Source organism: Phalacrocorax aristotelis, chromosome 1 (genome assembly GCF_949628215.1).
Source record: "Phalacrocorax aristotelis chromosome 1, bGulAri2.1, whole genome shotgun sequence".
In the NCBI taxonomy this organism is placed as follows: Eukaryota; Metazoa; Chordata; class Aves; order Suliformes; family Phalacrocoracidae; genus Phalacrocorax; species Phalacrocorax aristotelis.
In genome coordinates this window covers 75,308,573-75,325,468 of record NC_134276.1, presented here as the reverse complement: position 1 = coordinate 75,325,468, position 16,896 = coordinate 75,308,573, and the positions used below count along the sequence as shown (strand labels likewise).

At 46.3% G+C, this 16,896-nt stretch overlaps 1 protein-coding gene across 1 annotated transcript; it reads right to left on the bottom strand.

Moving 5' to 3' along the window:
* Positions 1-404: 404 nt before the first annotated feature.
* Positions 405-7,316, bottom strand: LOC142052109 (regucalcin-like). The gene is made up of 6 exons (XM_075081935.1): positions 7,148-7,316; positions 6,475-6,657; positions 4,821-5,036; positions 3,170-3,301; positions 2,313-2,467; positions 405-1,047 (listed from the first exon to the last, which is right to left on the bottom strand). Exons 1-6 carry the CDS (start codon positions 7,311-7,313, stop codon positions 997-999), a joined length of 903 nt encoding a protein of 300 aa, XP_074938036.1. The 5' UTR covers positions 7,314-7,316; the 3' UTR covers positions 405-996.
* Positions 7,317-16,896: the final 9,580 nt, after the last annotated feature.

Here is a 16,896-nt window from a genome sequence, read left to right as displayed (position 1 = left end):
GAGACAGAAGAAAGCTGACAACAAGTGAGATTACTTTAAGTTCAAAGAGTAAACTGAGAGGAAAAAGAAAGAGAAAGAGGGAAGAGAAGAATGGAAATCGAAAGGGAAAAGAGAAAAAGGAGAAAAAGACAAAACAGGAAAGGAAGAAAGAAGTCTTTGCATATGCATGCAATAAGAAGGTGAAGCCATGCATGTGATAAGAAGGTATGGAAACCAAAGGAAAGTCCATGTGCCTATGTGCAACTATGACCCCTGACAGGATGACTCTATGGAGCATCGGTTTTCGGTATCACAGGCCATCCTGGTAGCTCGTAGACTGTTTGTACCCTGACAGCGTGTGGTCACTCAGCATTTTCATGGTAATATCTGAATGCAGAGGATAAGAAAATCTCTAAGCATATTTTAAATATGGTTGCATAGTTTATTTTCAACAGCACAAATGGTGTCCTAAAGACAAGACAGAAGCATTCATGACAAGGCAAATGGAAATGGGCTAGCAAGGATGTAAAAATGGAGTCTGAATACTACAAATAAGTCTGCTCACCAAGAAAACACCTCAGGGGGAGTCACATAGCAGAGGAGCAGTCCAGTTCAAGTCATCACTCTTAAAATATTTATTAAAATCTGCCATATCATTGCTGGTACATCACTGTAACATGAAAAGACAAGCCAGGAGTCAGATTCTGCTTTGAGAACCACAGAGCTGAAAGTCCAGGGCTGGTCATCAGAAAGTTCAACAAAACTAAGCTCAAGCTTCAAGAGGCTTACGGGAAGTCACAAAAACTATCAAGTGTACCACAGATTAACTTTAGCTCTCTAACCTATTGCATCATGCCACGGGCCCACAGAACATGGAATATCTTCAATTCCAAACAAGCATGGTCTTAAATGTGGATTTAGAAATCCTCACACAGATAAATTCTGCAGTTCATTAGACTTCTTGTCAGAATTACTACAAGACGCAAGCATTTCTTCCTTGTTATTTAGTATCACTGTTCAAGCAGCATAGAAATTCTGTGGGATCCCTTTCACACCCAGGCCCGTTATCTGTTTAAAACAATAAAAAATAAAAGAAAGGAAAAAGATAAATCTCCAACAGAGTACAACATTCAAATGTGGTACAATAAATATCATAGCAACCTACCCTTTCTTCAAGAGGAGCCCAAAAAGAGTCCTTATATGGAGTTCTTTAGAACTCTTCGAGACCTTTAAGATTATCAAGAACCACTCAATAATTTTGCTAATTTACACGTTATCTGCGGTCCTTACATGTGGTCCTTTTCTCTGTATTAACCAAATGAGTCATAGCAACTTTTAATGTGCTTTTCCCATGCAAGACAAATGTGAGTTTGAAAAATACCAACTCCCTTCTACAACTGGAGAACTGAGGAAGGGAGATTAAAAAGGCAAGGCTCAAAATTATCTTTTGGTATTTAACTTTTCTGTGGGCTCCTAAACTCTGCTGCTTGAGAAATCTATCGGTTCTTGGCCATGGGAAATGTGTTCCAAGCACTGCTTTCAGCTAGAAGGTCACAGATCCCAGATTAGATCCCCATCCTTCCTGGAACATGTCTTCATCCTATTGCCAAACTGATAATACAGTTTGGCTTAGCCATTTCCCCTCATTTACAACCCTTCCCTTTCATGCTATGGTCAACTTTCAGGGAATGATGGCACTTGCTGTTTCAGAACTGCAGTTTATTTTCCTGATGTAGTTTTTACTAATGGACTGAAAAAATGAAGAGAGAAACAAGTTTTGGATTCAAGAGTCCTTGACAAAAATGTGGATTATTAGTTACTCAAAACACAGCACCAACTTTTAACAGATTAAAAAAATTCCCAGAATTTTTGGGGTTGGAATGCAAAGCTTTGCTCTGGTGAATTTAAGCATTCAATTTTTAAAGCAGCAATCTGTGTTGTGAGTATTTAGATATCCTGGTTCAATTAAAAAATTAGAATTAAGGGAGTGAAATTTCCAAAACTGGTGAAAGATATAGGAGCAAGACCCAATTCCTTATAGTGTATTACAGAATAGGGCAGACCCAGATCCACTGGCTGACTTCAGATCCCAGCCGCATACCAACTTTGGCTAACCAACATATCAACACTATTACTAGAAATTTCTCCACATCTTCCTTCCAAATGCATGAGCAGCTGTGCAAAAGCAGCTGTGCCCATCCAGGGGATGAACAACATAGCTGGACCAGCACATCAGGTGAGCGGGATGAGCAAGGGCAGCCGGGAGGGCACCTGACTCTCCAAGCACAAGGTTTGGCAGGTCTGATGTGTAGAAAGAAATAAAATCTGCTCACCTTGAAAATCTCTCCTGCGTGAGGTTCCTTGGCTAAGGTGGCCTCATCCAGACCATCATATGCAGAAGTCACATACATTTCTGAGTAGTCTTTTCCGCCAAAGCAGCAAGAGGTAATCCTCGGAGTAGGTAGCCTCACAGTTTGGATTCTTTTTCCTGGGAAAAAATATGTGATTGTTTCCTAATGTCCGTTTTCAAGGAAACATGCAAATATGAGTGCACTTTTAGTGCATGTGGTGCAGCTGTGGCATTTACTCAGAAGGCGTCTCCCTTTCAGACAGGCCATATCCTAAAGGATATGTTTTGTTTGTGGGCAAACAAAATTCTTTCATCTGCCTCATCTCTAACTATTTTTCAGCCTCTCGCTTACATCTGTGAGGCTTAATTTCCTTTTCTCAAAATGAAACAATAAAGTGTCTGAAGCCAGGAAGGGCAGAGACACCTGGACCTGGGGTGGCTGTCATCCCCTAACAGCCTTTCCCAGTTAAACATTCCAACACTGAGAATTTTTTCTTTTTTATTTGCAGGTTTACAATGTTTCTTGCAATAGATAAGCAGTGTTGTGTTTTGTGTGGGTTTTTTTTTTTTTTTGAAAGTGGCATTATTAAGAAGTGGGTGTGCTGCATCAGCAGACCATGGGAGCAGGGGTACTCAATGTTGGGAGGCAGAACAGGGAGCAGCACTCTCCATGTGATCGGGGCCTGGACCAGCGATCCTCATGGCAGCCCGTGGGGCAGAGATGAGCAATAAACAACACCTTCGTTTCTCACCTTGGAGCCATTCCTCCTGGCTGTCTCTCCTCTCGTGTTTGTGCCACGTAGGTGACACTCAATATGCATGTGCTGGTGGAGGCCTTACCTGTTTCTGGGTCTATACGAATTACTCTCCCGCCATCAATACAGGCCACCCAGAGCTTCCCTTCTGCATCAATGCACATCCCATCAGGCATTTGCTCCTCCTTTTCTAGATGGTACAGAAGTTTGGGGCAGGCTGCAGGGAGGGTTACGAAGCCAGTGTTAGGTGGGCTGGTACCAGTTCTGTATCAGAACCCAGTCTAACATCTTCCACGTTCTTGGAAACAGATACATTCATTTGCTGTGACAAAGACATGCTGCAAAATTTGTATCACATATGCATTTAGCAGATGTGTTAAAAGCCTAACTTAGCCTCGCAGAAACAAGCCCCCAGCAGAGCCATTGTGGTTTGGGATTGTACTGAATTAGGGCTCCTATTATTCTACTGAGGAAGATAACAAAATGCCTCTGTCCATCTTGTTAACCCACTAGCTGACCACCATACCATGACTGCCACAAGCCCGGTAATTTTTTCTGGACTTTCATTGCTCATGGCAGCCTGGATGTCTCTCTATGAACAATCCATCACATAAGTAATGACTTGAACTTAAATATTGGTAATAAATAATCTTTCATGGGAAAAGATCAAGAACTTTACTTATTTTAATGGCCAGTCAAGCTACCAGTTTTGATTAAGCCTGGGCACCAACTGCTAGTGGCTTAGGCTGTAGCATGGACAGGTTGGTGGGCAAATGCTTAGACCATGGAGAGGTGCCCACAGGCAGCAGTCTGCCTGTTCTGACCCAGCATCTTGTGGCCATGACACCATCCAAAACCAGTCAGTCACCAGCGTAAAGCCACGGCCAGGAAACTCAAACTCGTTGCATTTTTGTATTTGGGGGAGAAAAAGTAACGTTAAGTCTCTTTAGAAATCTTGTCTCCTAAAATCTGTAGAAATAGATGTTCTCTCGCAAAACGAAATCTGAGTAACTATAATTATTTGTACGATTTTCACTCATGATTACACAAAGTCCACACTGATTAGAGTACAAAGGCATTTCAGCCACTTAAATTCCCATGGAGTATAATGGGTTGATACAGCACAAAAATATTTCACAGCGTTTTGAAATAAGGTTACATCTGGTTTGCTTGCATTTACATTTCCTTTTTGCAGACAGTGTAATAAAAATATTTGTCTAGAAAATTAATGTAAGTGAAATTTGCCAAACATCTGAAGGCAATTTTAATTTCAGAATTGGGAAACTTCAGTCACAATGATAACTTGATTCTTTAAATACATTTCTATATTTCTGCATGCACATTCTGTATTTGTATTTGTATTTATGGAGCTAGTACAATTGAAGCATTCCAGTAGATGGCACTCAAGAATAAATAGCATCCTACAAGCTAATTGTATTTGTACATTTATACTCTGCAGTATAAATGGCTTCTTCCCTGCAACGCCTTGAACAGGTCTAAATATAAGCCATCGATCCAGATGAAAGTAAGTTCGAAGGATTGTCAAAAGTTTGTTCACCAAATACACCTGGTTTGTAACTGAGCTTGAGAAAAATCACAGTCAGCCTGCTGACAAGCTGTAACCGGAAGATATGAGATCTGTCAAATAAATTGCTGCATATTACATGCCCAGGTCTTGCTGCAGAAAGGGTAAAGCACTACACTACTTGTCACTGAGTTTAGAAAAGCAAGTGTACCGATCTTTCCAGTGTGCACATCATAGCTGAAGGCATGCACAGCATATGCCAGGCTGTCGATGTGAAAGAAGGTCCTGTGGTCCAGGGACCAATCCAGACCATTGGAGATGTCCACCTGGTCTAACTGTTTTATTACCGAATGGTCGGGGAAAAGGGTATAGAGAGCGCCTTGCCGCCTCGCTCGGACCCCCGGTGCCGTCTCTTCAGCCATCGTACCTGAAATGGCAACGGGAGCGCTGGTTAGAAAGCAGAAGCTTGCTCCTCATGCCCAATCAAAAACCTCCTCTAAGTGTTACTAAGAGGTCCTAGGGAGAGAGGGACTAACGCAGTCCCGTCTGACTCATGAGGAGGAAAAGGAACGGGTCAGGAAGAACTGCTTCATGCAGAGGTGATCCTGGCCAACGAAAGGACTAGTTTCTGTGTTGCCATGTGGTTTAAGTCATAGACACCAAAGACCCAAAGGAGCACCGCAATGTGCTGGGGGCTGAGGGTTCGCTCACAGCAAAAGCGGAGATGCAGGCAAGCATCACAAGCTCTTTTTGTTGTTGCTCTTTGTAGGCTACTTTTATCATTTAAATAGACTGTGACCTTAAAATACAGGTGCTGTAAATCACAGTTATCTCAGAAGCAAATAGAGAATACCACAGAAGTGATATTTTTTCTTAATTTATGCCTCTGTGTTATTTAGTTTCTGATACTCTCTTCTCTGGAAAGGAGAGAGCTCTGCATTGACAGGACAGGAAGCACTCAAGGGGGGCATTTACACCTTCTTTTAACTGTGACAGGCTGTCTCTGTGGCCTCTCCTTTTAGAAGACCTCATGAGCTTGTTTTACAACACTTGGCCAAAACCCCTGTTGAAAGCATTGATCTGCTATGCACAGATAGCAATAGGTGTGCAAAGCAGGTTCTTCTCTCTTATTCTTGCCCTTAACTCTAGTGCCTTAAGCGTAACCATGAGTCAAACAAATTTCCTGATTTTCTAGCAAACTTGAAATGAGAAGAATTGGCTGGTTGGAAAAAAAAAAAAACCAAAAACAAACCCAAACCAAAAAACAGAGCCATTTTCATTCCCATCAGTCTCCCTCCACTTCCAGCCCAGATTGCTGTGCTTGGCTCATCATTTATATGGGATTTATACAGCAGGCTCCTGGCTGCATTGCAATAAGCGGCAAAAGTCCCTCTTGCCTTCAGGAGGCCAGTTATCTCTCCCCACATCCCTGTTTCCCATGGGCTGACCGGGGATGCTGTACATGAAGGGTGCAAGCTGCAGTGCATCTTCTGCTCTAGGAGCTGCATCCTCCTCTACACCTCCAAAAACCTTTCCACCTGAATGAGCCCTTCACCAGCTTTTCACCTCCCATGTAGGCAGACGTTTGAAAAACACCATCCTCCAAGCAGAAGGGGAGATTTGCTGCCAGACAGCCCTTGTCAACAGCCTCTGTCCTCATTTAGGTCAGAGGATGTGGGGTTCCTTGTCCTCCTCTGCCAGGCAATAACGGAGCAGAGCGTTCACATGACAGCTCATGCTCGCAACAGTGGTTTTTGTAGGGAACTCAACAGAGGAATCGAGAACACAGAATAAAATGCACTTTATAAAATACACTGTAATTAGTTCCTCTTTGCTCCAGAAAAAAATCTCTGCCGGGAACTTACCAGCAAAAAACCTCCCCTTTGGATCCACTTTCCCATCATTGAACCTGTTGTTGGGTTTATCCTGCTCGAGCTCGAGGATGGTGGTGACCACCTGGGTGTCCCAGTCCAGAAAGGCAAACCTGGTCCCCAGGGCAATGACGTAGCCCCCACACTGCTGCAATGCCACCGAGCCAACGCGGGCATCTGCAGGTGAGAGGGGGTGGGAGATGTTGGGCAGCTCCAGGGCCATCAGTCAGTGCTACCCCTCCCCAGTTCACCAAAGGCATCTGGGCTTGACTGGGACATCCCTGACCCAGGAAAGGCTGAGCTGATGCTAAGATCCTTCTCCCGTGGGATTGTTAGCACACCTTACTGGCTCTATGTTCTCCAGATCTTTCCACCTTCTGGACAGACACATTAGGACTGTACGTTTTCCTCTGCAGATCCCAAATGAAACATGCCTTCCCATTTGGGCCTAGCAAGGGCAATATGTGCATGGACCTCCACACCTGAGCACAGCCCTCCCCGCTTGGCTGGCTTGTGGCACACCGTGCTCAATAACACATCACGGGAGGGCAGGGCATGTGGCCCCATGGACAGTAAGGGAGGCCACCATGCTGTGGGACTCCTACCAGGAGGGGTGGACAGGGTGGGCAGAGAAGACTCCCAGGATGAAGTAAGTACAGGCTCTTACCTACAGACACACTCTGTACCTCATTGGTGAGTGGGCTCCAGCGGCAAACTTTCTGTGAGTTAATGTCTACATAGACAAGTGCGTTCTCCCTTTCTTCCCAGACGGGGCACTCTCCCATCCTGTTCTTCTCCTTCACAACAGATTCAATTTTGATGGAGGAAGACATGGTCTGAGAGGAAGAGGGTGAATAAAAGATTTAATTATAAGCTCTGATTGTGCGAATTTTTCACACCTATGATGCTTAAAAGCAGAGTTTGTAAATGGCAAAGCCCTCCCAATTCCATATGACAGAGTAGTTTAGGAGGTTCCTGTGACATTTCCATGGTCTCATGGCTGGAACTGAGCTCGAGGCATCAAGGCTTCTCCTTAGCGAACTCTTCGTAGGCAAGAGACTTTAAACCAGAGCTGTTGATGATGCACCTGCTTCCAGGCAAGAGAGCGCTGGGGACATGGCCCAGAGCTGGGACCAACCTGTCAGCTGGGGGTTGGTGATCCCAAATGTCCCCCCAGACCATGGGGAGGGACTGGTAGACAGCAGCACCGATGGGTCAGAAGCTTTTTTGTGGAGAAACAAGGCTCTGCCTTTTTAATGCAGAAGCATTGACTTCCTCCATAGGCAGATGTATAGGCACCCATAATACCGACTGCAGGTTGCCACGGAGGCCGCTGCAGACCAAGTGCCTGTTCCCACACCAAGCCAGTGTGAATATGCAAACACCACAGGAGGCTCCTGCCTTTGAAATCCTGCTGCTTTGTTTTCCCTCCAAGTGTTTCATCCTCATCAGCCCCCTCACTGCCCTCGCCATGGCTCCAACCCCTGCCACGGACTCCAAATTTCACCTCATGCCAGGCTGAGGAGTGTAATTACCCCATTTGCTGCTTCAGGGGCAGGGCCACCTATGAAGCCTCCATCCCGGGTGCCTGCTCCTGCCGGGGAGCGTTCATCCTCCAGCTGTTCCATCCCCCCATCCCCGTTGCAGTGATGACTCATGTTTGTGTTCAGACCCCACTCCATGCCTTCCAAAACAGGTAGCTCGGCCCCTGGACCTGCCCTGCCACTGCTGCTATGTGGGATGTGAGCAATAGCCTCCACATTTCAGCTCTTACAAAAGAAATGGGCCTACTCTCTGCCTCAATCGCTGCTAATGGAGATGCCACCTTTGCTACACCCCTCGCCTCGGCACATTTTTTTCCACAGATCGGAGAGATATTTCTTGGGAGGCAGCCAGTCCCAGACATAACACTATTCCTACAGATTACTGTCTTCAAGAAGGCATTGTTTCCTAGTAGGTGAGCTGGTGATAAGGTTTACAGATAATTAATTAGCACTAATGTGCTTCAAAGTATGTGAGAGAAGCCATACTCACTGTGAGGGGAAAGCCCAGGGCTGGGGACCTGGGGCCTTCCCTGCTCCTCAGCCCCAGGCATGCACGGCAAGGAGTCACGCAGCCAAGGTGAGGTCTAAACAACCCATTTATCAAATATACCCTTCCAAGAAAAATGGCCACGAGAAGCGAGGCAACAACCTGCTCTGGCGCAGAAAGGCACAGGCAAACAGCATCACTCTAAACTGTAAATGAGGATAGGCAGCAAGATGCCAGTAAAACCTCCTAAAACCTGTTAAGCCATGCTCAAGCTGGCGCAGTGAGTTTCTTTTGGGTTAATGTTTTGTGTCATGTGGCTGCCATATTTGCAACCTGACGCTTAGGGACATAACTCTGACTTTATGGTATCGTGGTCCAGAAAACGCAGAGCTGCTCTCGCCCCCACAGGAAGATGGGGTTCAGTAGTAGCCCAGCATCTGTGCCGCTCACCCAGAGGCAGAAAGTCACCAGATCGGAAGCAGCCAGTGTGTATTTGTCTTGTTGTTTGTTTCTTTGGCCCAACCGAGCCTTATCAAACCTTCCACTTCCCACCAGCTCCTCTTTCATTTACTGCCCCTTCTCCAGCTTCTGCAGCAACAAAACAAGGGCTGGCAGATAAGCCCTGGTGAAATACTGATTCACAGACCTGTCCTGCGTGCGGCGTGGGGAGTACGCAATCACGCCGTTGCCTGCTGTTTCACAAGGCACAGGCAGGGGAGAAACCAACCTGCCTGCACCAGCTGCCTGCTTACCCCCGTCATGCCCCCGCTGCGACACTGGGGAGACCTGCCCTGTCCCACAGAGCCCCAGCATGCATCCACCTTCCCCAGCCTCAGCATCTCTCCCTTCCACCAAAGAAATAGGTCCTGGGTGCCCCAGCTGTGAGGTTTTTCAAACAGCTGAATATTTTGGCTCAAATTCCACCTCTGTTTTTAAGAGGAGGACAAGTAAAAGGGAAGGTTTGTGCCTTGCTGGCTGAGGTTACACTAATTTTTACAAGCAGCTGAAAATGGAGGCTTTTAACCGGAAGGGTTGTCCAACCCTAAGAGGCATCACTGCCCTCCAAAAGAGTCCCTGCAAGCTGCAAAGGATGCAGCCCCCAGTCGACCCCACCGTGGCTAGTGGTCCACCTCGTCCTGTACCCTCCATGCTGGCACCCCATGGAGCTATGTAGCAGCAGTGTTTCACATAATGTAGCATCTCAGAGAGAAAAATGAGGAAATGACCCTAAAAAGCCCAGTTCAAAAGGTTGTGGCTTCATCACTCCCCAGCCATCCTGCCGCCTGGCACCTTTTTGTGCAGCACCTCGCACCCTGCTTGCCACAGCGCTGGCCCATCAGAGGTGAGCATGCAGGGAGAAAAAGAGCAATTCCAAGCAGAAAGCATGAAAGCATGCCATGTTGTCCCCAAACAAAATCTCTGAGGATAAAATCATCATGTTCACCACGCCCATAACCTCTCTGCAACATTTTATTGACATTTTAGCCTCCCAGGCTCGTGCCCAAACCCCTCACAGAGAGCAAGAGGCTGATGGGTGTCACTGAAATGTTTTCCAAGATAAGCTGTTTAGTTGTAAGAATTTGGAGACCATAAGAAAAATTTCCTGGTAGGAATGAAAAACTAATGCACAAACATCCAGACTTCCCCAAAAAGTGAAACCGCTTTCTGGTAGCTATTTGAAAATAGCCTTTCTAATCCTCAGTCCCCATCCATTTTCAAATGATCTTGACAAAAATTGGTCATTTCGGTACCCCTAAGATACAGGTAAAATACAAACTAATGACTGGCCTTAAAAGGTTTCTTTGCTGTTTCCCTCTGTCCCCCGTGCAAGCACAGACCTTTTCCTTTTTAATTTCAAGCTGAAGCTTTGAATAAGCAGGCAGACAGTTAAAGCTTTTAATGGGCGTACAGTGAAACAACAGCCTGTGCAAACCGAGGAACTTTAAGAACCCTTCTCCCTTGGTCAAAGCTGAATATTCATACAAAGCTGGAGTACACCTATGCGAAACTCTGAAGTTCATCACAACAACACACCTGCTGAAGGAAAACGTTGCAAGACCTGGGTTGGTGTCTTTTTTCCAGCGCTGGTCCAATGAAACCGGCTGCTGTTTTCAGCGACAATTAAAAATGTGCAATAGTTGATGTTATCTGCACTGAGCAGGTAACCTTTTACATTTTGTATTCAGTCAGCAGTCACATGAATGATGAGGCACGGACCAAAGCCCTTCTGAATGGTCTGGTTTACGGTGCCAGCAGCAGAACATGTGATGGGGAAAAATCCTTGCTCAGTATTTTTCTCATATCATGAGAGTGAAAGAGGGAAACTGAGGCGTTGCACCATTTCGTTGCCCCAAGGGCTAGAACAGTCTTCCTAAATTTAGGGGCAAATTAATGTCTCGGGTGATAAAAAGGGGAGGTTAATAAAAGATGCAGGGGAGGATTTTGTAGTACTTTGAATGATAAGGAAAAGTAGTCTGGTGATTAAGGCTTATTAGCATCCTTAAGACTTGGCTTGTATTCCCGGCTGTGCCACAACCTTCCCATGTGCAAAGTCACTTGCTCTCCTCAAAGGGCTCCTCACCTCGAATATGCAAAGCCCGATCCCTGATCCCTGCCTTGGCAGAGAGCTGTGAGCTGCTCCCTGCAGCACGTCCAGGGAAGGGCTTTGGCCAGGGACCTTCGGTGACTGCCATGGATGCTGCGGGACGGTGATATATTGCTTGGCTTTTAAGACCTTTTTTAAGATTTTTTTTTCCTTCTTTGGCATCTGCCTTTTTTGGCAGATTTTCGCCGTCTGTGGGAGGCGAAGGCAGAAGGTGCCACGTGCCTTCTCCCACCCAGCCCCGCTCAGCAGAGGTAGGTGACAGCGGGTCCCCCCGCAGCAGCTACTCCAGCAAGGCGGGACCAGGGCAGGCTTGCTGTGGGGACAGAGTCCACGCCAGGCAGTGAGCCAGAGCCACCACCAGCGTTTTGGAGACAGGGCACCTCTCCAGGTCCTGCCTGCTGCAGCAAGGGGGGGAGGCAGGAGGCAGGTTGCTGCTGGTGGTCACTGCTCCCACCACGCTCAGCGAGGGAAGATGCCACATGGGAGGAATCAGCCCCAAACCAGCATTCAAGAGCAATTCATTTCTTTACTCATGCAAGACTTCAATGATCATTTTATTTTGTTGTTCAAATCATTCATGGGATGAATATTTTTCCCAGATAAGTGAATAGCTGAGATGGACCTTATATTATCCTATCATAGTCACCATCAATCCAAATTTGGAGATTAAAAATATTACAGCCCTAAGATGGAGACAAATTCAAACATTTCTAGCAAAAAAAAAGCCAGTAATATTTCCAAGTCACACTCCTGCCAAGGTTGCTGCATTACAAGCAGAGTGGTCATGAGCACCTTGAGAACCCTTCTCAGCCTCCCCTGGTCTCCCAGCCTGAGCCATCGACTCCATCTCATTTCAGCACAAACCCTCTGCCTCTGCTTGCTCTCACATTTTTCACATTAACCTCCACTTTCCTTCTTTTAACCTAAACAATAACTTTTAAGGGAGGTTCATGTAGAACAATATGCATTTTTTTCACAGCATTTTCAGCTGGAAGACATATTTGAAAGGAAAATTCTGGTTTACGATCATTTTAACTGCTTTAATTTGAAAAGAAAAGCAACTGGTTCTCAGCTGAAAAAAAAAAACCAAACCAAACAATCATCCTTTTATTCTGCAAAATATTTCCCAAAGCATTTTTTAAAGGAATTTTGATGGAGAAAACCACATTTCCCATTCAGCTCTTTTCTTCTGGTGACTTGACTGACTTTCCCACCACAGGCTGTGGCAAAGTAAAATCAAGTCACACAGAGGGAGGAAACATTCTCCTTGCGGCAACTGAAGTAAAAAGCATACACTGCTTCCCTGGCGAGCAGCTCAGATGCCAGCTCATCGGCGGTGCTAGGCAGGATGGCAGCTGTGAAAACACTACCAGAGCACATCTCTCATTTACTAGGGTGGCTGCAAATGCTCTGGGCATGCCCTCACCACATTTTGCACAATCTCTTATTCCTACCTGGCTGACTTCTAGGCTACCAGCACAGGTATCATATTTCCCACCCTCGGCACACCATTTCAGCATCCCCATGTCTACCTTTCCAGAGGTCAGTCACTTTGGGAGGAGACTCAACTCAAAGGCTTTGTGGTGGCTGTCGACAAGTGGTGCAACCCTGCAGTAGCAGGTGCATGTACTTGTTCCCAGCCAGCCAGCTATTCTTTTAACTATTTCCGCAACGTAAAGAGCCTGTCCCCGCCACATTCCTCATTTGTTTCTAATGTTGCTCGGTTGCTAAGCAGAAATTTATAGTAAAGTTGGCTTAAGGCAGCCACATGCCCCTCTACCTCTGGCTGATGCCCCACCGCAGCATCTCCTTCCAGGTGGCTTCCTCTCTCCTTTCCCACTGCTTTGGTCTCCTCTGATGCAACTCTTACCACTTGTTTTTACAGTCCCTGTATTTTATCAGCATAGTGTAGTTGGGAGAGTGTATCAAGGCATTAGCACACCACACATATTAATGCGGTATTTAAGTAACTGTATTTGTCTTCTGTTACCTACAGGCATGCTCTCAGACAATAGCTCTGAATTTGTTCCTGTGGCTTTACAAATATGTAGTAAATCCATCTCTCCCCTCTTTTTTTTCAGAACTCCCCAAACTACACTTGTGTCGCTTATTCCCCTCGAGGGTCCATCCCAGCCTTCATTGCTCTAGAAACAAGACTTTGCAGATAATTTGGTTGTCCTGATCTCTTAAAGTCATCCTTCACCTACAGAGAGCCATCTTTTGTGGCTGTCTCTCTCTCGGAGACAACAACAGACATGGTTAGAGTTAATCAAGACATAGCTATTAAAAAACCCCAGGCAGGCACAGGTGTAGCTACTCACCCTGGTGATATCCCACTCGGCAGCGTTGTCCAAAAGTGAAACCAAGGCTTATCTTCTTCTGGCTTCGCCCTTTTGTAGGAAGGGCCTGGTCCCTCCCCGGTGCTGGAGATGGGAAGAACAGGAGTTCCCCGGAGAGTCAGTGCCGCCTGCTTTTATTTTGGCAGAGCTATTCTGCCAGCAAAGGATTACTTGAGTTTTCTTCAGCTTGGTTGGGAATAAATACGCTTCACCTATGACTATAGATTTTGGTCACGAGGGTGAAGAAACCCTTCAGGGCACAGCAGCTGCTCCTCCTGATACAGCCTTTCCTGTCACTGGGTTCTTGCTCAACCTTAATTGAAATCAGTGCAAGTCTTTGATCAACGAGGTGAGTGCCATTAATAAGCAAGGGATTAAACAAAAGTCAGGAAGCCTTCCTAATTGAGGGAACCGGCAACTGCTCAGCTCCATTTTGCTGGATCCAGAGCTTCGTCATGGGACTCGAGTCAAAATATGCCAGCAGCGCCTGCCTGGGCTCCTCGGGACTGGGGCGCAGGATGCAGCTATGGCCTCTGCACTGGAGACTGCAGCAAGGCACGCTCCCAGGGCATTTCAGCAATGTTAAAAATACAACTCTCTTGGCAGAGTTGGCTCTTCCTGTTCATGTGATGCCCGTAAAACCAGCATGACGAAGCCCAGCAGGCAATCTTACAGAAGGGGGAGGTGGCATTTATTTGTAAAAGCTCTAGAGAGCTTATTTTACCTGCTCCGGCTCCCACACTCACAGAGACGTGCGTGACCCAGACATCTGCCCAGGGCCACCCACGCACGGCTTGGACGATGAGAGGCTCGAGTGGCCATGTCCTCTCTGTGTCCATCGGGTGCCTCTTGGCCAGCAATGACCAACTCATCTTTGACCAGATCTTTCATGCCTCCACAAGCTGTTGCTGTTATCTTTCTGGCTCAGCAACAACAAAAAAAAGTGTCCTGTTCTGTGCTGGCAATCGCCCTACCGCCATTGTGGTGGGGTGAGCACAGGTACAAAACCTAGCGGTGCAGGAACCTCTGCAACACGATAGCGATGGTAGAGGGAGCTTTTCTGTGTTTATGCCTACATATTTGCTGCTGCATCTCTAAACATCTGTCAGCAATCAACCACAGCAGCCCTACAGCACAATTCCTGAGCTGCGGTTACCATCAGGTTCACGACTTCAAGATCAGGGCCCTAAATTAGCCACATTCACCATCTTCCTCAACTCATAAACTTTTCCTCTCCCATGCTTTGAGATACTTTAGAGCACATAGAAGCAAAGGAAGGATGGTGGGTACTCAGATAACAAGCCCCAGCTTCCTTCACCACCTCATGCTCATCTTCTGCCCTGAAGTGGGGCTGCTTAAACCTAGTTTTGCAGCTGTCGAGAAATAACCCCGCATACTTTAAAGGAAAATGGAGACTTGCATGCCCCTTGGTTCAAAGCAGCACTGAGGTGTGCTTTGAGTGTGGTCCAGGGACCAGGCAGCTACCGAGTCGCTGTTGCATTAATGGTAGGAGTCTGAGGAGCGGCTAGGGAGAGACCCTACCGTTGAGTCATGACGCTCAAACAGGACACCCTTGCTTTCTAAACTCCTTCTCAGAGAGGAGTCTAGGTGCGGCTAAGCCCAGTCTTAGTCTCAGACTTGGTCAACGGTTTATTTTCTAAGGGTTGTAGAAGCAACCACTCATCAGAGTATTTGTTGTTAGTAACTAATTTGGCAGATGCCCCGGCCGGTAGCATTCAATGGGAACGATCACGGCTAGCTTAATGAATAGTACAATGTATTAAAGCAACAGGTGCACAGGTTCTTTGGATTACTGGTGATAAGGTTGCTGATTACAAGACACACACAAATACTAAGATGATGAGTAACACTGCTAGGCTACAAATGCATTAAGCAAATATGAAGCATTGAAGATTTAAAGTGAAGCTATAGAGAGGTTTCTAAGCTTTCCTGGGGAAACAGATGGTACACCCAGATGTTTTTATCTTACCCAAAGGCGTCCCAGTGGGGGGGAAGGAGGCTCAGCCGATCAACTGGTCCCAGAAGTCAGGGTGGTACGTGATGGTATCTTCCCCAACACCCTCTTTCTCTTCACACATTTTATACTATTTTTTACCTTTCAGGTGGAGCTTGAGTGACTCTAGTCATACATACCTTTATTATGATTGGTGTAGAATTTCCTTGCTTTACTTTTAAAAGCATAGACTAGAAGAAATTCAAAGCGCATGCTCAGTGAGGGGTGGTCGCACCTTAGAGGCGGGTAACTTTTGGGATGGAGGTGTGTTTTGGTATTATGATATTACAATGAGCAAAGTTCACCAAAGGGACAGCATTTTGTCAAAAGTATGATGGACTGTTGGCCCAGGGTGGCAAATATGCAGCGTACCAGCTCCAGGGTACCTCGAGTTCCCATTTATCACAGAGCCTGGCTGCGATGCCCCCACACTGCTCCACCCTCCAGACAACTCCTCTTAGGATCAGTACGCCAAGTTCTCCTGGCATTGCCGACATCTAAGGTTACCAGGGAACTTCCGTGGAACGGATTCCTCACATAGCAGCTGCACTTCCCCCTGACAGCTTCTTCAATGCTGAACCTTTTCTAAAAACGTAAGCTTAATTTCTAAGTCACCTCCAGCATTATTCCACAGTCACCCACTGCACGCTCAGGGGGCACAGCAGATACAAGCAGATCCAGCAGAGAGAAACTTAACTCCAGGAGGCTGGCAGAGACTCACTGGAAAACGATGATGTACCAATTCTTGCAGCTACCTGCAGAGCAAATGCACAGGCTCTCTCATGGGCAGTCAGTGGGTGACCCTGGCACAGCAGGATGGGGACAGATAGCTATTTCAACTGCAGGTGGAGGTGCACAAGCATGGGGACACATCAAGAGTAAAATCCACAGTTTAAAAACCAATTGAGCTATATCCCAGTTGTCTCAGTACATACAGGCCTGAAGTTACCAGCAAAAAAAGCAACCCAGTGAATAAGCTTGCCATTTACAACAGGTGCTATGAAGAAATTACCCTTTCCTGCACATCCGTAGAAGCAGTGGCCACTTGGGCATGTGAGGCCCTCCTGCCTCTCTGGCTGCTCTGGGGGAATTCGGTCCCACGGGAGGTACATGCAGGTGGTGGTTTCTTTTAAATGCAAATGGCCAAGAACACCTGATGCTTTCCTGAGGTCTTCAGAGGATGGACAAAGATACGGTTCTTGATCCCAAAAGTTTGGTTTTATATTTAATGAAATGAGCAACACAATGACATGCGTTGGGGGAGATGATGACTGGCTCCAGCTGATGACAGTTAATTTAAGCACAACGACAGCTGAGGCCTTAAAAATGTAATGTAAAAAAGAAGCTGCAGATGTACAGTAATCTCTATTAATATTGCAGTTCTTGAGAACACCACGGGACAAATGAAGTTCCAGTTAAAGCAGCGG

What these genes read in the sequence shown, in the direction of transcription:
- LOC142052109 (XM_075081935.1), bottom strand. Translation starts at nt 7,313, where the DNA reads ATGTCTTCCTCCATCAAAATTGAATCTGTTGTGAAGGAGAAGAACAGG. An exon ending in AAAGGGGAGGTTTTTTGCTG is followed by an intron (nt 5,037 to 6,474) that starts GTAAGTTCCCGG and finishes TTGCCATTTCAG; the next exon opens with GTACGATGGCTGAAGAGACG. An exon ending in ACGCAGGAGAGATTTTCAAG is followed by an intron (nt 1,048 to 2,312) that starts GTGAGCAGATTT and finishes TGTTTTAAACAG; the next exon opens with ATAACGGGCCTGGGTGTGAA.